This window comes from Fukomys damarensis, unplaced genomic scaffold (assembly GCF_012274545.1).
Source record: "Fukomys damarensis isolate Sample0158 unplaced genomic scaffold, DMR_v1.0_HiC HiC_scaffold_35, whole genome shotgun sequence".
NCBI lineage: Eukaryota > Metazoa > Chordata > Mammalia > Rodentia > Bathyergidae > Fukomys > Fukomys damarensis.
Genome location: NW_022900947.1, coordinates 4829660 through 4854466, shown reverse-complemented (window position 1 = coordinate 4854466; position 24807 = coordinate 4829660). Strand labels below are relative to the sequence as shown.

General features: G+C 47.2%; 1 protein-coding gene across 3 annotated transcripts in view; it reads right to left on the bottom strand.

The window, feature by feature from the left end:
* Stx18 (syntaxin 18) overlaps positions 1-24807 on the bottom strand; it is a 97420-nt gene that overhangs the window by 29198 nt on the left and 43415 nt on the right. For all 3 annotated transcript variants that reach the window (XM_019210271.2, XM_010641817.3, XM_019210269.2), the window contains exon 2: positions 7196-7263. In XM_019210271.2, the coding sequence (XP_019065816.1) occupies positions 7196-7263 (68 nt within the window). The remainder of the gene's footprint in view (positions 1-7195; positions 7264-24807) is intronic.

The window sequence follows — 24807 nt, the reverse complement described above, 5'->3', positions numbered from 1 at the left end:
GACTTGCCGTTAGGAAATGGGGTCTGGGTGAAGAGGTGGGTCATGGGGTGCGACCCGGAAGGGTGTCTCTCCCTCCCCAGTCCTCCCTTCACCTTCTCTGCTTCTGGGCCACCATGCCCTGAGCAGCTCCCCTCAGCCAACCATGGACTGAAACCTCTAAAACCATGAGCCCCGTGAACCTCTGCTCCTTTAAATTGTGGATGTCGGGACTTTTATCCCAATGACGAGGAAAGTAACTAATCTTCCATGGCATTTTTGAGAAATCCTATGGCACAAATAAGCAGGAATGTGTGGATTCTGCGTCCAGGCCTCCCATGGAGAAAAGGGGTGAATGAAGCCTTCTACCAAGCCATCAACCGCACTCCTCTTCCTTCCGTGGCTCTCACCCTACTCCCACCCCACCTCCACTTTCCAGGGGAGGCAAGGGAATGCAGAGGAGTCCGCAGCCTCCCGGGGAACTGGGAGTCCTGCTCTCAGCGAACTCAGTTTTCCCTACCCCGTACCCCTTGACCTGGTCAGTCGGCTCAACACAGAATCATGACAGAACGACTCTCTCTAGGCACGAGTCACAGAGGGGAGGCAACAGGGCAGGCAGGCGAGCGAGCTCGATGCCTCTACCCAACTCCAAGGGTCTTAGCGCCTCTCCTTCCAGCAAGCAATGGAGGGGTGGGCAGAGGGAACAGGAGTCTCGTTTGTCCCTCCTGGAAATCAGCTTGTCAGAAATTGAGCCTGAAGCGGTCAGGGGCTCATAGATCAGCAAGGTTCTGCTTCTGAGGTAGACATGCACCCCACAGACAGAGCAGACCTGCAAATGACCAAGTCTAAGGACACAGATCAATGTCCGCCTACTCTGTATTTCGATTGAATAGAAACTCAGCTCAGTGAAACTAAAAAGGTCTAAAGTTTAATTTGCTAAACTTGATTACTCAAAAGGCGATATTCCTTTAGGACACACACACACACCCCTTTGCAAGTAGAAATTGATAGTGCTATCATTTTAGTATCAACAACAAAAACCAAGAAGGTTTTTTGCCCCAAGTGGTGTTTTGTTGTCAAGATATTGTGGAAGAGATATATAAACCAGAGAAGCTGATGGAGAAGCTATTTCTAATTATTATTCAGAGAGCCAGCCAGAGGCTACCTAGGTTGCATGTCGTTCTGCTCTAGTAAAATGTCATTACTAAAAACAAAACAAAAAAATTAAATGGGTCAATAAAGTCTGAGCTCTACATTCTGGAAAAAATTACAGCTTCTTAATTATGCCAAACTAAGACTGCCTCATAGGTCTGCAGGAAGTATTTCCACACGCAGTCTTTCACTTCAGTGATTACGCTCATGTAACACACTGCAGGAGCAGGCCAAGGGCAGCAGTCCCACCTTTGTGTCTGGAGGGAGGGGAGCAGCCTGTCACTTCTGGGAGGGGTGGGGGGAGGAGCGCTTGCCCTCTGGCCCCAGGTCTCCACACAGTTCAGCTTCCCCAGGACACCTGGTCTCCTAGTTCCTCACCCTCCACCTGTGAGAGGAGCGAGACTTCTCTGAATGTTCCCTGGCCAAACAATTGGGTATGTATCTGCCCCCACTTCTCTCTGTGTCTGGGATCTGCCTGCTGTAGACAGCAGAGTTCTGCTCTGACCCTTTCTCATATGCCGTGAAGGCTATACTGCCTGGGCTCCAGACATCGTGACTATTCAGAGACTAATAGCTGAATACAGCTGTATAGTTTGGGAGCTGTGTCAAGGCCACCTACCTGCAGACCTAAGCTCTGGCTCTCAACCTGATTTTACCAATGACAGACCCGACAAGATGTCTCTGATCTGACTCCTGGATCCCGCATCCCCCCCAGCCAGGGCCCACCCACAGGAAACAGAGGGAGGTTTTGTTTTGTTCAATAACCAACCCCCTCCAAGTGTGTCATAAGCCAAATGGAGTTCTAACTCAATTACCATCCACCGAGGGACTTGTGTGTGCCAGGAACGCTCAGATACATCTCATTTAATCTTCACAAGACCATTATCCACCTTTTATCAAAAGAAAACAGGAACAGAGATGTTAAGTGCGTTATGCACCCAGAGGACTAAAGCATGGCACAGCTAAGCCTGAACCAAGGTGTGACTGGCCCCAGAGCCAAAGCTCTTCTGAAGGGACCAGAGCAGGGTCAGCCGGGGGACCCAGGGTACATGGCTTGGCAATGAACTGTCAGCTCCAGAGAGTGAACAGAAGACTGAGTTTCTACAATGAAGGGAGGACTGGTCAAGACTGAGGGCTCCAGGGCTTTAGTATGATGCTCAGAGAGGACAAGAGCTGGGGTCTGTCCCCAGCCCAGGTCTGCTACCACTGAACCTGGGAGTGGGTGGGGGTCAGGCCCATGGTCTGCTGGGCTGAGTCACCACTGGAGCTGTGGGAGGTAGGGACTCTGGGAAGCAGTGTGTGGGAGCTGAACTTCTGAGTCTGACGTTAGCTGCCTCCCTAGCACCATTCCGATCAGAAGTTTAACACTGTTGTACCTGGACACATGCACCATGACAAGAGACTGCTGAGTACTGCATTTCCGCCCCCCCACCCCCTGAACCTCTCTTCTGCCTCCCGAGGCAGGTGACTGCTCCCAAGGTGGCCATGCAGACTTTCTGAGATGTGCCAATGGTGGATGTCAGAATTTGTGCGCCTCATGTTCTGTCCCAGCTATTCACTTCTGTCCGTGTGCAAAAGCAGCCATACATGGTATGCAAACAAAGGGAGTGGCTGTTAGCCAGCAGATCACTATTGGGAATACTGAAATCTGGGTTTCATACAATTTTCACATGTGGTAAAGCATTATTCTTGTTTTTATTTTCCCCAACCATTTAAAAGTGCAAAACAATTTGCAGCTAACAGGCAGTGGCCTGAGCTCTGGCTTAGCAGGAGGCACTGCACCCACACCAGGAATGGCTCTCCTAGGTTCCCACAGGCTCTAACCTGCGGCTGCAGCCAAACCACTGTTTCCCGGTTTCCTGCATTTGCCTTGCTGGACACCTTTTCAAAGCAACGAGAAGTTAACACTGGAGCTCTACAGAAGGGCTTTGTAATCACATCTTTAACCGAAGTTTCCAGGCAATAAAGAAAGAAAGTGGAGGGTGACAGGTTTATATCAGTTTTATAGTTTCCAGATTCACTGAGGCTTCCCTTTTATGGGCTATCAAATTAGTATTTGATACATAAATTCACCCTTAGAAATAAAATTTACACTGCCATCTAGCGTTAAGCCACTATTTTAACAGAAGTTAAAAAAGGTTTTCTTCACACTATGCATCAGGATGACTATTTTAGTGTATTCCAAGGTCATACAAATGAAATGCATTCAAAAGCATAGCACTGCCTATGCTAAGTATAAATGGACATAGCATCAGGAATTGTTTAAAACTCGCTGGGGGTATAAGTATTCTTCTGTTGAAGAATTTATATAAAGTATTTCCAATTTTGAATATAGTGACAATGGTAAAAAAGGCACCCCCTGCCTAGCCAAGAAGATTTCTTTTAGATTCTCGAAATCTGTGACAGGAAGACTCCCGAAGAGTAAATAGCTCATCTTGTTAAGATGAGATCCCAGGAAGATGCTCCCAAGGTGCCACCTCCTCTGTCTAACTCTACTTGCCCACTGCTCCACTCGGTGCCTCGAGGACGATCCCACAGCAAAAGCCAGTGCAGCCGGGGAAGGGGTGGAGACGCGGGGGCCCCGGTGCGCTGAGACCAGACGCTGCTGAAGCAGTTCGTCAAAATGCTTTCTTTCTGTTTAGAATACTACCTAGTCTTTCCAAAAGGCATTTTAGGCAGTTTGCACCATCCCTTCACCTGCACAATGAGCACCTACTGAACGAGGCTCTTTCACCTCTGCCTCTCTGACCCAGTACTGAAGAGAGGACCAGCTCTCGGGATGAACAATCAGGAGCTGAGTAGGCGGGGGTGTAGACACAGAGATAGCTATAGATTTTAATTTTAATTTATTTTTATTTTTTGGTACCGGGATTGAACTCAGGACCTTGTGCTTGTGAGTCAGGCGGCGGCACCACTGAGCTAAATTCTGGCCCCTGTAGATTTTTCTTTTTAATGCAAAGTAGGAACAAGTAAGACAGAAGTGCTAAAAACAGAACCCCAGATAAATAAAGGACAAAGTGACAAAAAAATGGAGTAGTCAAAGTCAAAACTTGCAGTGGTCCTCTGTATTTCATGAACACGTTCACTTCGGCAGATTCAACTACTGAAAACATTCAGGTGAAGATAAATGCGTCTGTAGTGGGCAGGGAAGGCCTTTTTCCCGGTCAGTCCCTGCACGGTACAGTCTGACAGCCGCTTGCACAGCGTCTACCCTGTGCTAGGCACTGTAAGGGATCGCGAGGGGATTTCAGGCGAAACTACGCCTTTGCACACGGGGGGGCTTGAGCTTCCACGGACTCGTTTCCTGGCTGGGGGGTGGGTCCTGGAACCCAATCCTTTGCTGCTACCAAAGGTGACCGTACTGCTCTAATGGAAGTCAGGCAGGGAGGAATATGAAGAAATGGAGAACTTTTAAGAGCCGGGAAAAAGCCAAGAAAATATTCAACATTATTATCGTTAGAGAAAGATAAATTTAAAATGCAGCGAGTTTTCACTTCAGACTTCATTCACGCCGATTACAATGAAAAAGCCTCTCCAGGCCAAACATCTGCAAGGATGTGGCGCACACACAACTTTGTGCACTGCTACTGGCAGAGTCAAACTATTTCGGGAAGCTGTTTGGTAGTTATTTTAAAGGCAACTTCACACCCACGAAGCGTGTGGCCCAGAAATCGCACTCCCAGGCATTCACTCAACGAATGTCTGTGTTTGAGACAAGATGTGTCCAAGATGCACCCTCACAGTCGCTTTATTCATAGCAGCCCTCAACTGGGAACACCCCAACCTCCCCGTCAGAGAAATAAACTGTGGCAGTCTCACACTGAACGACACAGCGATAAAGAGAACAGCACTGGTTTCCGTAGCCACGTGCTGTGTGAAAGGAATAAGGCACCACACAGTGTACTAAGTGACTCCGTTTATACTCAGGTGGAGGCAAAGCCACTGGACTTGGTGATTACAGGGGCTGAGAGGAAAGCTTCAGAGAGTGGTGGAAATGGAGGAACACTTTTGGGGTCAGGGAGGAACCCATGGCGGGGAGCCGCATGGGGTCAGCAAACCGGCCACAGGCCACAGCTAGCCCACCGGCGTGGTCACACCGTCCGAGAGCTAAGACAGCCTTAACATTTTTCAAAGACTGTAAGAGAAAACAATAAAGAAAACAAAAACCAAAGAAGAATAAATGACAGAAAGCAAATGAGGGCCACAGAGCCTAAGGCGCTTACTCTCTGGCCCTTTAGAGAAGGCGTCTGATCCCAACGCACTTTTCTCTGTGTTGGGCGGGGGACGATGTGGGTGACTCAAGGGGAGGCAATGGCAAGGGTGTGCGCTGAAGGGAAGAGGGAAAAGGGCCTGCTCCTCAGGGACAGATGGGAATCATGAATGCAGCGATGTTACAGACAGGACAGTGACCCTTAAAAACGGAGGGCAAGGGAGGAGGCCAGGTGGGCTGCCGGCTTCAGGGCCCATCTGACCGCTCCGTGAGGCTGCAAGCCTTCCCCAGCACCTCCGAGCCCAGGACCGCTCTGCTTTCTGCTCCACAGGACCTGTCACCTGACTTGCTGTAAGCTGGGTGCTTGCTTTTGCCCAGCCCTAGACTGCAAGCTCCTCAAATACAGCAGCATTTGTCTCTTTCATTCTTTTTTTTTTCTGTCTCTTTTATTCTTGATGTGCTCTGAGTGCCTTAAACAGTCCCGGCTACCGGGCAGGCATTCATACATCTGGAGAATGAGTGAGTGAGTCTGCAGAGAGCGAAAGGTGAGGCTGGAGGTATCGGGACCAGTGTCACCGACCTTCGGGGCAGATACTGCCTCACCGAGGAGAGCTGTCCTGCGCGCTAAGAGACCACGGCACAGCGGCCTCTGCCCACCAGGTCTCAGGAGCACTCCTCTAAGAGGTCTCCAGGTACTGACAGGTCTTCCCCAAATCACCTGGGCTGACCACCACTGGGCTAATGGTGGGCTTCAAGGCTGTGGAGCTGCTCACTCATTTGGCAGATGATTATTAACTGCAAGAGACGACAAAGACTCCAACCTTGTGACACTTACAGACTGTTGACAAAGACAGCTGATAAACTATAAACTGTTACCATCACTGAGTAATTATAAATCAGGATTTGTGTTATGAAGAACTAGGATAGAGAAACAGAGCCTAGCAGAAGAGTTGTACTTCACAGAGGGTGGTGGGAAAAGGCCTCCCAGAAGACAGAGCTGGAGTGTGAGGGAGACACAGAGGAGGGGTGGGGAACAGTGTGTGGCCGGGACGCAGGCAGGGCAGGAGCACCCGGCAGGACACAGGCAGGGTTCGAGGTGAGTGAGGCAGATCACCAAGGCAAAGCCAAGTGTGGGGCTGGCGCTGATGCTGACTCAGCTGGGGATTCGGTGGTGGGTCTGCTCGGGTGGGGACATAATCCAATGGGTGTTTTGAAAAGACAATGGCTACGCATTAGTGGAAACCGGACAGAGGAACCAAGAAAAGGACTCACCAAAGTGCCCTGAGAAACGAAGGCCACACCAAAGTGGCCATGCTCCTATCTGTAGCAATGGTCAAAAGAAGAAGACAGCCAGCAGGATTGAGGCTGGGCACTAGCAGGGAAGGCCAGGGAAGGGACAGGAAGGTGAGGGAAAGAAGTATGCTCACGAGGATACCACCAGACAGCAAAACCACGCTCCCAGGCCAGGACAGAGAGATAGGCAAAAGCAGTTTGACAGAGCTTGACAACCCTGCTCCTCAAAGGTTCAGGGGATACAAGTACATGTGCCCCAGCTTCAAGCACTGCTCTGGAAGTGGGCAGGGAATGTTATCTGCTAGGAGGCAACGGCACCTGCAGAGATACACACCAGAAGAGGCAGCTGTTACGGTATCAGGCCTGGGGCCAGGCGCTCAGCGGAGCCCTGGCTCTGGACCTCTCTTTTACAATGCAGATACTCTTCCACTGCCAAACTGATCTTCCCCGGGACAGCTCTCAGTTGTTAAGTAAAATGTGAGGACAGAAAGCTCTAAAGCAACACCAATATAAGTACAGAAAAGAACACAGTCACCAAAGTCATGGCAAAAATTATGCACTTACCTATAAGCATTAATATAATCTTTTCTGTGCTCCAGAAGAAAATCTTTCAGTTTGCCAATGTGAGAAATCTAAAATTAAAAAAAGCAAACAGCAGATTACAATCATGTAACCAATTCCACATTAATGGAGACAGAACGAAGACTGCGGATAGGCTGTGAAGCTACGAAGTGAGCAGCTCTGCTCTCAGGCTCTGTGCAACTGCATCAGCGGACCCTCCTCCCTCCCACTGTCGCGACGGATGAGCTCCGAGGACTGTGCAGATGAAACGAGACGACACGTCTGCTAATCTAATCGAGCAGCTTGACGTCATCAAAGTTCAACCCCCTTCCTGGTGTGTCTTCTATCTACAGTGTTACGTGTTCCTTCTCCCAAGTGCTCAAGGGGACGGATGCTAAGGCTGGCGCTATGGTGTCTCAGGGGCCAGAGAGGAGCCAGGCTGGAGGGCCTGGGAGTTGCGTTCTCTCTGCTCAGCAAGTCTCCATCCCCACTGTGTCTGCATCCGGGGATGAGTGCAGGGAACGCCAAGGCTCAGGCTGATTTTGCCTCACGCACCCACCCTGCAGCATCTTCCATGTGCCAGGTACTGTGTGCGGAGCTGGGAATCACAATTAAACAAATGAAATAAAGAGGAGCAGGAAGGAACCCTGGCTCGCAGATGCCAGGCATGTGAGTGTTTGCAGAAGGGGAGAAGGATGAACTGGCCATGGCATGCGTCTTTCTCCCGTGCTCCCACTTTGTGCTCCTGCCAAACACAGGGGGCCGGCCTCAGAGGGCTGCCGAACTTTCATCTCTGCAGGAAGCTTTCCTGTCACAGCCGATGCAGCCCAACTTTCACTGTGCTCTGAACTTGAAAGGACTCTGCTCACCACCCACTTGGCACTCAGTCACACCTGGCTGTGTACGCTGACTTCACTTCTACACGTGCTCCTTTGTCAGCCACAAGGGAGACGTAACAGGGAGGAGATGCACAGCATTCGCTGCAGTTCTCGGCCAGGAAGCACAAAGTGTGATCGATACACACTGGTGGAATGAAAATGTGTCTAAACATAAAATAGCATTTTTCACAAAAGAAGACATTCCGCGGTCTAGACTAGTATTTTAAATGCAGCTCAGGAAGGTACTCTAAGTCCATTACGGGCAGGGATGGAAGAAAACAAAGCAAGGAGGCCACAGCATTCCTGTGCTGGTCAGATGACAACGCCCGGAGTCTCTCCAGCACCGCACTGACCGCACCTTCGCACCCCGGCCTCCCACTTCCCCAGAGCCCTGAGCTAACCAGCTTGGGAAAGCCGACCTCACAGACAGACAGAGAAACAGACTGGTCCACAGTCACATTCCCTGTATGGCAGGTGGTGCTCAGCCGTGCTGAGCTCAGGGCTGGGCCCAAATTTTGCATATTTTCTGGTATACCAGAGCTGTCTGCCTCACATTCTGCTCCTCTTCCACTTAAGCTGCATCATGAAATCTCACTTTTAAGTCCGTTAAAAAATTTCAAGAGACGGCTGGGGATTTAGCTCAGTGGTGCCGCTGCCTGACTCACAAGAGCAAGGTCCTGCATTCGATCGGCGGTACAAAAAAAAAAAAATTTTTTTTTTAAGACATGTACAAGCAAGGTTTTATCGTATCACATACAAGGTTTGATCAAGTGATTCCCATTTCAAACCTTCAATGGTCTCCATCCCCTTACCCTAACCGCTGCCCACCAGGGGTCACAAACTCCTTACCCCTCACTCCTGCTCAGGGGCCAGGTAAACAATCAAAAGGAGTAAAGCAAAGGAATTGGTGGGCGCACACACAGCAGTGGTGAAGTCTGGTTTCTCTTTGGGGTTCAGGGCTCTCCCCGTGGACTGAGCCCTCAAATTGCACATTGATGGCTCTTTGGCAAATCAGCCAGCAGAGCTGCTTTCTTCCACCGTGGCCAGTCCCCAGGCCCTCCCAGAGCACCGCCCATGGCATGGCAGCACCTGGCCTTCGTGCCGACCACAGCGACGACTCATGGGCAGATTTCCTGTCATTAGTGTGCAAGTCCCAGGGGCTGGAGGGCACCCTCTCCTCTCCTGTCCTAGTAGAGCCTTCAAAGATTTTGTAACTGTTGGATAAATAGCGGCAACTGAATAATCACAGAAGGATGATACCATACCTACCATGGGAGGCAGAATAATGCTGTTCCAGCCCCTTCCTTTAAAGATGTCCTGGAATCTGTTACTCTGTCGCATGCAAAAGGGGGATTCATGTAGTAGGTGAATTAAGGCTGCTGGCCAGCTGACTTCAAGTCAGAAGATTATCCTCAGTTAGCCACGGAGGCCCAAGGGACACGGAGGTTCTCAAATGTGGGAGGAGGCGGAAGAGAGAGGCAGAGTAACGTGGTGTGAGGAAGACAAAACCCACTGCTGTTGCTCTGAAGATGGAGGACGACGGCGCCGAGGAATGGAGAAGAGCCCTCCCACGGCCTGATCACACCTGGGTGTCCCATGTCGGACGTCTGACTCACACAACTGTAACATAGTAAGTCTGTGTTGTTTAGGTCACAAGTTTATAGTAATTTGTTAAAGTGGCAATAAGAAATAAACACATGTATTTAGTGTCTTCATCTTCATAATAGTTTTTCTCCGAAGTCATAATGCTTTGCATGAAAAGTTTAAATAGGCCCAAAGGAGTCCAATATACTCCTTTGCCCCATTCCCCACTGTGAGTTCCTTCTAGCCTACAAGAGCAGACCAGGGTAAGAGGATGAGTACCAGGAGCACGAAGGCCCTGGGAGCATCTCACGAAAACATCATTACAAGAGGTTTCAGTTAAAGTCTAACAAATGAGGTCCTAGCTTTACACGTTCTGTCTGTAAGGGCAAAGCCTACAGAGGAGCTCGTGAAAATGAGTGAGGCCTGTTCCAGGTTAAATGGAAGTCTTAATTACTGACCTAATAACAGCATCAGAACGAGGCCGGATACTTAACGTGAACACACTGTATAAAATAACACCTAATGCAAAGAATGAAAAGAAAGGAAGCATCAAGATTATTTCAGACACTTGAGAGCTCTGAAATTTCTATTATATTCCTTAAAAATATACATAAAAATCATAGCAAATCAGTAACAAAAAATTTCAAGTCTTTGACTTGTCTAAATGGGCACAGTGAAGTCCACAAACAGCATTATGATGGGGTTATCTTTGTACGAAAAGGATCTGACCGTGTGGACTCACACACTGCCACCACCTTTAGAGATTCTCAGCCAAGCGGCCTGTTTATTGTCAGGCTTAGCCTTATTTTTGAGAATAAACTACCAAAGACTGCTTATTTCACACAAGTCTGATCTCCTCACCTCTTCCAATGTTCAGAGAGGTTAAAGACTCGTAAGCTTCAGATTTTTAATGATTCCACACAGGCGCTAACTCCGAGTCACTTGTGTGATAAGGACATGTGCATATGACTAACGAGAATACTTCTTTCAATAGGAGTGAGATCAGTCTGGTGTAAAGTTTGACAAGGAAATCACAGTAAAAGTAAAGTACATTAACTACAGTCGATTTCCTTGTCACGGTGTCACTGAGCAGCATCAGCAGTGTGGGAAGGGAGAGGGTTCTGAGGAGAAGGGATCACTGGGGAGGTCTCCATTGGACCAGGTCGGCGACAGACGCAACAGTGGAGATGAGGGAGCGGTCGGGCTGGAAGCCACTTTGTGCAGCCCCGCAGCAGGGTGGACAGCTGAGGGACACCCTGGATGCCTCCGCAGCCTCTCTTCCTCTGCCTGGAAAGCTGCATCACTCTACCCAGAGGCCCCTGCTCATCTTTCCAGGTTCCCTTAAGCGTCACCTCCCCGACGAAGCCTTCAGAACACCTCCTCGGTCTACGGCAGACGTCCATTTGCACTTCCTGGGTTACACCAGAGCTATCTGTGGCCCCCACCAGAGTTCACTGAAGTCCCTGAGCTCAAGACCTCTGTCCTAGTTATTTTGCAGTCCTAGCAGTGCCCAATTGTTGGAAGGGGAAACGAAGGGGAATAACAGAAAAGGCCTCAAGACTGATAAATCCTAACGTGCTGGCTGGATCCAAAAGGCCGAAAGGTACTACCCAGACCATACTTAGATAACAATGTGGATACACAAACAGAGAGGGACAGGCCAAGCACTTGTGCACAGTAGTCCCCCAGGGAACTTGCCAGGCGTGTCTGGAAGGTGCCTGACTGCCCCGTGGGACGGCCGTGTCCCCGAAGTGGACCACCTTCCATCCCACAGAGGGTCCACCACTGGACACTGACCATGTCTCCTCCAGGAGGATGGGTACGGATAGAGAATGGCTAAAAGAGAAACAGAAGAGAATGCAACATTCTTATTACATCTCCCTGTGCCAGTCACTGTGAGTGAGCTGCTCCACTTCATTCTGAGAACGGATATTTTTCTTGGTGGAAAGAAATTGGTAGAGCTGGTGCGACAGCCCTCAGGGCTGGGCTGCAAGTGTGCTGTGCTCTCTACCTGACTGGACGTCAGTCATTGTAGAGACTGTCACGTATTATTGTTACTATCCTGGTTAAAGAATCTCCCACTCAATACTGAATGATACCAAGAAATCACAAGGAACTTCTACTTAGGTGCGAAGATGGTATTATGGACCATTATTAGGTTATATTTATCTTTTTTGTTTTAAATTCCTCTCTTTTAGAGTAAGTACTGAACGATTCACAATGAAATGACTTAACAGCAAGGATTCACTTCAAAGGACGATGAGGGAGGCAAGAAAGACACAGATCAGTGACGAGCAGATAACTGCTCAAGACTGGTGCATGCGTACACACACAGGTTCCTTGTAGGTAATACTCTTTCTACGTGTACTTTCATATATCATTCTTCTTTTAAGATTTTTAATCACATGGAGGTAAATATTTTTCTGCCATCAAACTAGTAATAGCCCATCCTGCAACCAAAAACTAAATCCTCACAATCTCTAGCTATCTTATTTCTCTGTACTTAAAACCTTTGCTTACATTTTATTTAACAGGATCAATATCACTTTAAAAATATCAACAACAAAACTCGGAGGCAGGCAGACTTCCAGGAGCTCTGCAAGCATCAGCTAATCTGCTTCCCAAAGCAACTGCAGAGGAGGCAGTAATGGTGCCTATCTGTGGTACAGCCTAGAAAGCACAGCCAGAGAGAAGGAGACTTTTGCACAGGGACACACGGCTTAAGTCTGGACCGAACCCAGGCTATCTAAGTTCCAGGCAGGAGCTCTCCAGAACTGTGTTCTGGGGGCCATGCCCGGGAGGGGAAGGCAGCCTACGTGAGCAACACCAGGCTGTTCTCGCCTGCTCACATCTACCATCAGCTGCGCGCTGCACGCTTGATTTACCCGACAGAAACCGCTCCTCGCCAAGCACAGCCACGTGCGAGCCAGGCAGTGCACGCTGCTGGGTGTGTGCCTTGTCACCCCTGCACCTTGTAAAAATGGCGTGACTCAGACATTACCCACTGCTCACTTGTACACATGGGAACTGAGGCCCACGCAATCATTAGACCAATAAGGGGCAAAATTGGGGTCAACTGTGGGTCTGTGTGACTAAGGTATTATTTATGCTATATTATACTGGCAAAAGACCAATCAACTAATAAAGTTTGGTCTAATTAAATCTTAATTTTTCTTCATAAAAATGTAATCCAGTTTTTTTATGTGGGAGTATTTGTGTATGCTAATTTAAAACGGTTTTGTTATTTTGTTTTTGTTTGCCTAGCATGTGTGAGGTCCTCCTTGGCTTTGATCCTCACTACCACAAAAACAAAACAAAACAAAACATACCCCTGCACCCATCCCAAACAAAACCAAAGTCCCTGCATTGGCTATAGAAAGGTCTGCAGGAAAGGCATGACCTCACTGACCAGAGCCGTTTCCTCCAAAATCAGCTGCCGCCTGTGTTCTGAAACAGGGACGGTAAGAAGGCCTGGCAGGACACGTGTGACCTGTTCATCCTGGGCACCAAGCACCCAGTCACCCTTTAGCTCCGGATAAGGTCCAGGGCAGAGGACAAGCTCCGGGCAAAGGACTGCATGTGGCTTGGGAAAAGCAGGGCAGACAAAGCAAGACGGGTGGGAAAGCAGGGAGGTGGCTGATCCTTGGGTCGCAATCCCTGCTCTGCCACTCACTGTTGTGGGGAGGAAACAGTTAGACCAACAATCTGGGCCTCTCTTCCAAGCCTCCTCAACTCTTGGAGACAAGGAGAGGTCTACCTGATGTATGACCCACACGAGGGAGTGAGATGCTGGCCTTCCCTCCCATTTTCAGATGAGTCAGCCTGCAGAGAGGGTATTTTCTGGTCCAGTGCCACCCATCTTTGGCCATAAGGCCAGCCTCTTTACTTGGCTTCTTCTCTAACTCCTCTATTTTTCTTTCAGCTAGTTCTATTGTTAGGCTGGGAATAAAGGGGTATGCTTTATTAGCTCCCCTAAACTCTTAACCTTTGCCAGCTGAAGTTCTGAGCAATCTGCTTAATCTCCCTGGGCTTCACTACAAAGGAAAAGGGGTAAAATTATTTTTAAAAAACAGTAGCGCAAGTTAATGGTCAATTTTATTGTGTACCTACGATGCAGTGGACATTCGTGATGTCTCTGTTTCTCCTAATAACCACACTGGGTATGTCCCATGATGATCCCAGATAAGAAGACTCTGTGTTGACACATTACACATAATTGGTTCAGAGTAAATGGAAGATTGTCTGACCCCCAAAGCAAATGCAATGCGTCTACTCATGCTGTCCCATCTGAGCCTAATGATGTCTCTGAGGACCGCTTTTATAAAAGTGTAGATGGGACATTGAGAACAAAGAGGTTCAGGAAAAGGGACAGCGCAGAGCTGCCAGCCACCTTCCAGATCAGCTGAGATCCATCTTTTTCATTACTCTGATTCTTAGCCAAACAAGTGATTTCAACATCATTCTAAAACTACAGGTATTCATTTCATTCATCTTTTTCTGATGATGAATCAAGTTCATTTTTCACTGGCTTTACTTTAATAAGGCTAATTCTACAAACATCAAAACATTGAAATGGCCACACACCCATCTACCAGAAAAGCAAACTGATCCTAAAACAGTAGTTGTGTGGTGCCCAGGTGAGATGCACTGATGGGGAAAAGAAAGACTCTCATGTTACCTGTCCTTATAGCTTAGCAGGTTTTATTCCATAAAAACAAAACCCCTCAAGTGTGCCGCTCTGATGAACCCACTCTATTGCCGTGGACACAACTCAGTGCTGAGCACGGAGAGCTCAGGCAGAACCAGGGCTGCCCAATGCATGCACAGTGTGGTCCACGTGTAAAATACATGCAACACCTACTTGGAGCTGAGCTCATATAGAGAGGGACCTCAGGGACTGCTCATCCAAACAGTGATAGCTGTCCAGGGGCACCGTTTGGGGGCTTTGCTTCTCCGTACTTTTTTGCATTAAAAAATTGTCAACAATCAGCATGTATAACTGCGCCATTAGAAATGTCTTAAAACAAACAGAAAAGTAATTCTTTACGACTGCAAACCAGCTTCCTTATCACTCCCAAGGTCAGCTCCTGCTGCCTTCTGCAGAGTCAGTCTCCCGGTTGGAACCCTCCACTTCTGACCTTCTTCTGCCACGAGGCTCTGCTCAAGGTCATGCTCCAGAGAGTCTTCTCTGCCATTTCCAGGACAGGCTGAGGTCCCTTCTAGAAGCATCTCTCTTCAGAGATATCCCTATCTTCTCATGTCTTCATGTCTATCTGACACAGCTGCTCATACAGGTACTCCCCACAGTGGTTCCTATACCCCGGGTTGGTTTGCTTGTTTACTGAGTTGGGGGTCTTGCTAAGTTTTCCCAGTTGGTCTCCTGCTTCAGCTACCTGAGAAGCTGGGGTTAGAGGAATGCACCACCACACCCAGACACTCAATAACTATTTAATGCTCCAAATGGGTTTTATTTCCTATGACCTTGGAGAGTTCATAAAGGTATGACAGATACCCTCAAGCATGGTGGGTCAGCTGCACATTTCCACTACCCTCTAGATGGCAACACAAGTGCTAACACACGAGCAGAATAGGAGCTTGCTCACAAACACTACCGTTTTTCCCGAGGGCTTTTCACATTTCTCTAGTGCTTTCTTTTTTATCTAGATCAAAGGATTAAACAAGGTCAACTGACCTACATGGGCCAAAAGCTGCATTGACATGGTTTTATATACATACACAGACACTCACACAGGCGCACGTGCACACACACACATGCACACACTGAGGCCAAGTTGAGGAAGACTTAAATAACTGCGCTCACACGGGCAGAGTAGATACAAAGGAACTGGGGCACAGCTGACATCTGCCATCCGTCCATCGTGGCGAACAAGCCCCACTGGTTTGTGAGTCACCGGCACAACAGCCTGCCTCCTGCGCCTTCCTGGGTGCTTGGTAAATTTCCCAATACAAGATGCAAGATACACCCCGCAACAAAAGTCCTGCAGAGCACAGCAGGATTCTTCTCTAAGAAAGGCTGTGTTTCACTTAGGGTGAGTTAAGAGCAGGACAAGTGTCTTTTGTGGATCACAGCAGTGGTTTGACTTGCAACCCCTCCCCTCCCCAAGAGGACAGGAATTCTGTTTGCTGGCACTCAACACTTCCAACAGTGGCCTGACTGATTAGGAAACACAAGCACCCATTTGCATAATTTGCCTCTGCAAGAAGCAAGCATTGTTTGAGATTAAAGAGACTCCAGTAGGTCCCTCTGGCATATTGCAAAAGGTTCCATGTAACACAAAATCATTTTTTTTTCATTCAGGCAGTGGACACAGCTTGCTGTTCAGTTTAGTATGCAGCCAAAGGCACAGCCATAACAACCGCTGTTGTATAAATGTTTGCCAACTACTGATAAGCTAAAATGATTTTTTCACAAGGATCATGTTCCAGAGTTTAATTTGGAGCCCAGTAACTAAATTCTGAATCCATTCCCTTCAGTCTTAATTTAAAAATGCATCAATACCAATTATGAAAAGTCATAAATTTGAAAGTTCAAAACCAAGGCACGCCTGGTCCCCCTGCTGGAGCCACAGTGGGGGTTATCCAGTCCTGTCCCCACGCAAGACAACCCTCTGGGACGAGTCACCCACAAAGGGCCTGGCGCGGCCACAGACACTCACTCCACTGAGCTCTGCCCCTTTGTGAAGGGCTAATATGTGGTCCACTCCTTTCCTGTTCTCTTCTTTGGGCAACTGCTTTGTAAGCAGGTCCTATGGCTCGGCCTGTCTCCTCTCATGTTCCCCCAATTCCTACCGAAAGATGCCCTGAGTGAACACAGGGTCTGAGGAAGGGTGGGCCCATGGGCTTCCAGCCAGCCCGGTTCTAGTCCTCGCAAGCTTCTGTTGCTCTCAGCCCACCCAAAGATGCGGGTCTCTTCTCCGGTGTTGTTTTTTGAAGCCTCTTACGGCTTTTCTCTGCGTCTTTGCCTATGCTAACCCTGAAACTCGCTCCTCCAGACTTCATCTGTTGGCTCCTCACACCTCCTTGCTGAGCCCACTCCTTCCAATCTATGGCTCTATCTGCCTCCATAAAATGTCCAGTAGCCCCGGCCTGTCTGCATTGCAGCACGCCACTGCATACGTCACCAGTGCTCCCAAAGCAGCCAGGCACACTGCACTCCAACTCCTGGTCCCTCCTGTCCACAATGTCCAAAGACAAAGCCCGATCCTCTCCCTGGATCCTCCAAGTCAAGGAACTCACCAGCCATTTCTACTTCCTTCTCTCTCACCCGCATGAGAATCTGGTGGCCCGTCCCTGTGTTCACTCTCCTTATGACATGTGTCCTTGCTGCGCCTGTGTGGCTGTGTGCCCAACTGCAGCCTTTCCCCTAGCGAGGGCTTCAACTTCCCATGATCTCAGCACACCTCTACTGTACACCGGATGCAGCGTTCGCCAAGCTGAAGAAAAGGCGAATGGCTAGTGACTCAGCCCTCCCTCCTCACTTCTTCGGGGTCCAACCTTCTCTTTAAAACTTTCCTCTAACTGACCCTTCTCACTCCATTCTTCTGTCTCCACACTGCATTGACTTGGCATTGCTCAACACACGCCCTCTATTTCCAAAGCTCTGTCCGCTGCTGGTTTATCTCACTGGATGGTGCACAGAGGACCAAGCCGGTGACCAGCTGCCCCCTGCCTCGACTCTCAGGACCAGCAGGGCACCAGGAGACACCTGCCTTGCATGAAGAGCCCACTGTCTCTCACAGGTCTTATTCCGGTTCGGTCCAAAGTTCTTCTCACTCTAAATCAAGGTCAAAGGACTGGGGATATAGCACAGTGGTAGAGTGGTAGCACACTTAGGATGTGTGAGGCTATGGCTTCCAGCCCAGGGCGACCCCCCGAAAGCTTAAGTGAGTTGAGTTCAGCATCTGAGTCTGAGTCTTCTTCCTTCTCTAAGCTGAACACTGCCAACCCTGTCAAGGGCTCCTCAGTGAAATACACCTGGGCTCCTGGTCACACTCGTCACCTCTGAATGCAGTTCCTGGGCCTCATAAGTCAACTGAGGCTCCCTGGGTGGACTCAGCACTCAGCAGGAAGCATCATCTCTCTTGCTTCAGACCCGGCCTTCTGCCAATGTCACCTCAGAGCGGGCTTAGCTGTATGTCCCCAGTCGGGCTGACTTTACCTCAACTAACAGGACCTTTTCCAGGCACACTGAGGATAAACCAGGTCTTCATTATGTGTATATTTTTTTCCTGGAATCCTGTCATTGTCAATTCTGATTGTTTTGCCACTAAAGACATCTGTAATTTAAAATTACCAATAAAAATGGAGTAGAAAAAAGAAGCTTGGACCTATAGACCCCTTCCTGCTGGCAATCAGCTCAACTAATCACAGTTGCCCTATGAGTCCATTTTTAAAAAATGCTTCTTTACAAGAACATCATGGAGAGACTTTGCCAAATGCTGCCTTCCCCTACCCGCTGCCTAGCAACCCAATCCAAAAGGGCATAGCGACCAGAAGAACAGGCCAAGGCTTCAGGACTGTGCTGGCTAACAGTTGCTACTTTCTTTTCTGTGTTCTTGTGTTTCTTTCATTTGTCCACTTGGCAAATATGTGAGTCCTGGTTCGGGCCAGGCACATTAAGGGAGGAGGTAAAGGGAAGAAGAGAGGAGGCGGAGGGAGACAGGACAGGGAGTGCCAACCCAAGGATCTGACGTGGCCTCTCACCTGTCCAGACCCAGTGCAAAGCCTGCAGGTCCCAAGGCTGTGTGGAGAGAGCACACGTGTGTCACACTCTTCCCAGCTACCGCGCTTGGCTCTGCAGCTGCCCTGTGCCTGTCCCTCAGCCTCTTTGTGCGTTCATCTCTCGGGTGTGAACCTAACACAGCAGCACCAGTGAAAGTGACTTCAAGTTATTCACGAAGCTGACATCTATAAACAACAACACTGTGCCGGCACAGGGCAGGTACCCAATAACCCTAAGCTTTCTCCTTCTTCCGCTCCTCTCTGTCTCACTCAGGAGACCATCTGGCAAACTGACCTGTCCAGTGACAACTGTCAAAATGACAAAAATGAATTTATAGAACGAATTTTATTTCCCTTTCATAAAGAGGCAGCTTCCATTCTGCCAAATTCAATGAGAGTGCTCACTGGGCAAAAGACAGTGAGTTTTATAAAGCAAGGTCAAGAGAACAGCACAGTTAAACACAGGCAAACACATACACCCTGACTTGTCAAGCTCAGGATACTTCCGGTTATTGTTTGTTGTCCAGGTTGAAGCAGAGGGGACCTCCTTGCAATGCTGATGCTGGAAGCCTGAAATCTCCCATATTAAAAAAAATTTTGTCTACCTTAAAGTTTCAGATTGCTTCTGTGGCCTTTAACATGAGTGTTTCCTTTTTGGTTTTGGTCAGTTCTGCTGGGGCCAGCACTAGTACAGGAGCTCAGTCCAAAGCAAGAGCCCCCAGGATTTTATTTAACAGAGGGCCAGGTGAACAGCAGCATACACAACTCAACCGGTGCCTGGAGTTCAAAGCAGGAGTCTCTCCCTGAGTAGGAACAGAACGCTGATCCTTCCATTGTATGTCAGAGGAAGGGGCTGGTTCACATTTAGGAGCCATGAAGAGGGCAACAGGCACAATCTTAGTCAAGGGGGTGCCAGGCAGGGCGGTGAGACACCCTTACCAGAAGATGCCCTGGAAGCAACAAGGCCAAGGAGGGGACAGGGGATCAAGCCCGGTGGCACCTGTACCCCACAGCACACCGCACACTCTCGCTGAGTGCACACAGGTATGCTGGAACAGTGCTTCTCCTCTCCCAAGCACACAGTCAACCTCAGCCAGGTAAATTTCTGCGGCCGCGCCCCAGACTGCCCCACTGGTGTGCTCTTGAGCACCTCTCTCCTGCCACTCCTAGTGCCCTTCTTCCAGCACTGATGTTCTCCCCCATGGACCACTCTGTGATTCATCACATGCTCCCTCTGGGGCCACCACTCACACCTGACCTCCATCCCTTCTGCCCTCTGAAAGCAGGAAGAGTAGACCCAGTGTACAGTCAGGGAGCTGATGCCACCTGCAGGAGCACCTGAGTCACTGCTCCAGGCCCAGATCATCTGCAAGCCATAAAGGCAAGGCAGCAAGATGACCAGGGTCCTCTGCATCGCAGAAATTCCAAGGCGATTACCGACGAGTAATCAACTCGAAAGCTCTACCAAGAAAGCTGGTTTCTTTCTCCTGCTGTCTACACCTTTGGAAGCTTCTAGCATGACTCTACGGTTCCGTGTCCTTGATTCTCCTTTACAAAGGTAACCTGGCCTATGGTAATTCAGCTATGGAACTCTGGAAATCTGGTCAGAAGAAATGAGAAATATATAATTGTTCATAAGGTGTAGAAAAAACACAGTAAAAGAAGCACTTTGACAGTTTGTGAAAGGCAACTAACTTGGACATATTTTAAGTACTGCCGGGTGAATATGCAATAAAATGATGGCTATCGGAGAGTTCCAGGAAGAGCTTCTAGAGCTTCTGCACGGAGCCCTAGATTTAACTCTCATCACAACCCCGTGAAGTAGGTGCCTTCACTGCTCCCATCTGAAGACGAGAGAAGCACGGTAACTGGGAAGTGGGACAGCCGTGTCTGAAGGGAAAGTCGTCCTGGGAATCTGCATCCTCTACCTTCCCTTGCTCCTAATATTCCGCAGAACTTTGGCAACTGAGAAAAACCATACCATTTATTTTAGCCCATCAAATTAAAATTATTTGTTTCTTAAAAAACAAGTAGTATACAATTCAAACTTGAATTTCATTTTCTACAAGGGGATTTTATTTCTAACTTCTTGAGTAGCCTTACAGAGTCATAAACATCTAAAGGGTAGTCCCTGACCTTCCCATAGGCCACAGATGCTTCTGAGAAGCTGATAAAAGCTATGAATCTAATATCTTCCCTCCCACCCAGCCCCCCAAAAGGAAGAGATAGAGAGAGAGAGGGAGAACATCCACACTGACAGAAAATCTTTGCCTAACCAGAGGCTCTTGGCTTTCTGATGCTTAGGTTAAGACTTTTTTTTTTTTGATCTCAGTGTGATAAAACACAGACAGACAGACAGACAGACAGACAGACAGACACACACACACACACACACACACACACACAGAGGAGATTGTACCCATTCGTCAACGTGACTTGTATAAGGAAGGATGTGGCAGCTCTCCATCTGCCGGAGCTGGTGGAGTCTGAGTGCAAGGCAATGCCAAGCCGGCACTAAGTACGGGTGCTGGAGCCCACGGGGTGGGGAAGGATGGTGGGCACACGGAAACCACCATGCCAACAGGGAGGAAGAGAGCCTCCCAGTCATTGCCGTCACCACACATCCTAACAATCAGAGGGGTTCACTGTCCCAGGGACCACGCTGAGCAATGATCGCCCACAATCCTTGCAGCACTGAGCAAACGGTGAGGAAAGTAACTCAAGGCCATACAGAGAGCAGAGACTGAGCCAGGGTCCACACTCCGGGACTGAGTCCACAGACTGCACTCCTGCTACTTAGCTCCTCACTGCATGTTTCCAACCGCACAGAACTCTGAGGATGAGACTTGTGCTGAGGGACTGAAGGGGGGAGCAGGTGTCCTGCATCCTTCTACTACCTCCCACAGTCGACACAGGAGAACGAGCCATCAGCTCAGCTTAGCAGTCGCTTCAGAGGATCTGCTGTCTTCTAAATTCTTCCGATACACAGAAAATACTAAGCAAACCAGCAAAATGATACCCCACTATAGCGCCTTCCGCATCCCAGAAATACACTTACTCCCTTTTTTGGTGAAGAATTATGAGACTTTTGAAAATCATCAGCCTCCTCCCCCACAAAACCCCCAACCGTGCCTTGTTCAATTCGGATTCCCCACACTTGGTATAATTCCTAGCTCAGCAAGCGTCTAGGAACATTCAACAAAGGAACGTGTGACATAGTTCATGAAGGATTTATCACTCTAAAATCAATATGAAGGAGCTCCTTCCCTAAACAGTGGGGGCTACGACATGTTACTGACTTGTTTTTCTAACATGACAGGTTTTTCACACAGTTTTTGCAAAGCACATGCTCTCTGTTACCAGCAGCTGACCGTTAGGGCCACAGCTCACAATCATCAGCAACTCTGCCTCTTGTGAGGCGACCAGATTAGCAGGACAGGATAATCTGTGGAAAACAAAGAGGCTCACCGCCCACAGTCTCCACTGAAGTTAAACACGCACTCAAAACTACTAAGCCCCACAGACCGAGCACGTTAAACGTTCTTTCTTTGAATCATGTCAGCTATAATGAGGAAATGTTTGTAAGACAGCATCAGTGGGAAAAGTGCAAATAAAACTGACGTACCGTGACTGCTCCCAATCTCATCCTTCTGGAATTGTAGCGCTGGGTTAAATTAAAATTATGTGCTAGAAACAACACAGACATTTGCTTCTTTGTAAGCCAAGGGCAAGAACCACACTAATATAGATGGTCTAACTTCCTGTCCAGTACAGCAGGTACAGGTCTTTTCCACAAGGTGGTGCTCTCTACCACACTGTCCCACAGCCAACCATACAGTACATTAAAATGACAACTGCCTGGGTTTAAGATGATTTGTCTCTTGAGGATATACATTTGGTTTAGGTTTCCACTGCAAAGTTAGAGTTCTTAAGATAGGTCATGCAGATCAATTGCTCCTGTAATCTGAAACTCAAAAGAGCAAGTAATATCTAAACAAGGGAGGGGGTGGCCTGAGCTTATAAAGGTCTCTAAAAGCCAGGAGACAGCCTGCCTGGCTACCTCTAATCTCACCATCAAGACTGTTACCTCGTTCAGTTTCTGCTTCACATCAGCCAGGGAACAGCAAAAGCAACTGCGAGCAGTACAAAGGGAGGAGACAGTCAACCTCTATACTGCTGACGGATGCCAATACTTTACACTCAGCAGAGAACACTGCGCCGACCACGCTCAGACCCCCAAAGGAGCAGCGCTCTCCTCTAGTCAAAGCCATTTCTTCTGTCTTTGTAAAAACAAAAGCAAAAGAAGGAATGTTCATTTGATTGAGAAGCTCTGAGGGAAGGATTGGGTAACACGCAGACGGCCTCCTCAAGAATCTTTCAGCCGAGTGAACGGCTGCCTCAACCAGTGACACAAACACCAGATTCCAGACAAGAGCCAGGGCCCGGTTCATCGTTCCTGTCCTCAGAAATTGTAGATTCCTTCCCCTCATTTGGAGTAAGGCATGAAACTTAAAAGTCCATCAGTGCACACAAACACACACAAAGATGCAGAAAATACTATTTGCAAGAATAAGTTATAAAACATTCTAACAAACAGTACTCTGCTTGAAAAAAATGAAAAGATAAAATGTCATCGTTTAAGGAAACTGCAGCAAAGTAGCTGCTAAATTTTACAAAAGGAGGACTTCTCTGATAAAAATTGTTTAGCTGTTCAGCATTAGCATACCATAATTTGTTCCTAATTAAACATGTGCTAGGAAAAAAAAATCCCTGGATTAAAAACAACTAGAATAATAACAGTTCTGTCCCGAGTAGTATATTACAGATCTTAATTTTGAAAATCAAATAATGTATTTTTCACTCTATATTTAAGACTTATTATCTTACTTGGACACAAAATATTTTAGAGCCTATGCTAGAACTGTGTATCAAGAATACAGTATGAAAGCTTTAAAAGTAAAACTAGCATTTATGATTTAAATTCCCTGGGCTAGCTCTTCAGATCATCAATTAGGTAAAGCATTTGAAACACCCCACATATAAAACATTTTCATTCTTATCATGACAGCAACAAATTTCACTGAAAATCACGTCAATTTGTAAGGAATAAAATTGTCATAGAAATATAAGACTATCTGACCCTCAGTAACAAATGAACATATACTTTTAAGGGACATACCTAGTTGTATAAGGAAAAGAAAGTAAAACTTTACAGTGTTTAAGAAATCCTTTAGAAGCTTCACAATAGCATCTGATCAAAGGTAGCCACTACTACTACTGCTGCTGCTGCTACTACTACTATGCGCAAAAACAGGCAAAGTGATAGGCTCTTACATTCGTAGTAATTACTACAGCAGAAAACAGACAAATCTCCCCCCAAAATGCAGGATAAGCAACTGGAATAAAAATGCTGATTGTGTACTATGAGGTTAATCTTAAAACAAAATTCAGATTAAGGTTTTTAAATTTTATTTTTATCTATATCCTAATTGTGGTACATTTCAGTAATGTAAAAAATACTAAACTATTATTCTTTCTTAAAAAAGAGACTCTCCATATATTCTTATTTTGTAAAAAAAAAAAAAGAAGCAAATTTTACTGGAAATCAAGTATTTTGTCTTTTCAATTGATTCTATGCTCAGAAAAATGTCATTTTGGAGACTGTGACAACCACTAAGGCTCTCTCTTAAAAAAAAAAACAAAAAAACAAAAAACTTCATCCACATTGAAAAATTCATATTTAGCTTTTATTTGAAAGTAGAGCCAAAGCCTTTGTTCCAGATCCATATAAATCACTGTTCCTTTTTCCGAGAATAAGTTTTTAGAGAAAACATTATTAAATGTTACATCTGACTTTAATAGAGTTTCCCAATTTGCTTTTGCATGTTTATTATCAAACTCTAATCATGACTTTCCAAAACTTATTTATACTTTCACACAAACTTCCAAAGTTTTCTCAACTTAAATAAAAACCCACAAAAACTGTGGGAAATGTTTCGCTTGAAAGATAAAAGCAAACTGGTCCAAATGTACATTTGCAATAATCAGTGTTTACTTTTGTTGTTCAAACATTCAGCTTACAGCACTTTCAATATCTACATTCAACTTAATTTTCTTGTCTCTTAAAAAAAATAGGAGGGAAAGTAGTTTTTTCCCCCCTTATTTTGCTCCTAAAATATAAACTTATTTAATGCAAAGCATTCGTGGGTCAGGCATGTTTTAACTACAAGCACATCTATAGTCTCAGTGGCATCAGGTCACTTATAAAATGCTATGTCTTTCAAAATTTCAATCTGAACATTTTATAATTTTGCTTTTCCTAATAAAATGAGGATTATTACATAAAGCCCAATATTTTTTTTTTTTTTTTTTTTTTTTTTTTTTTTTTGGTTTTTGAATCGGGTCTTTTGC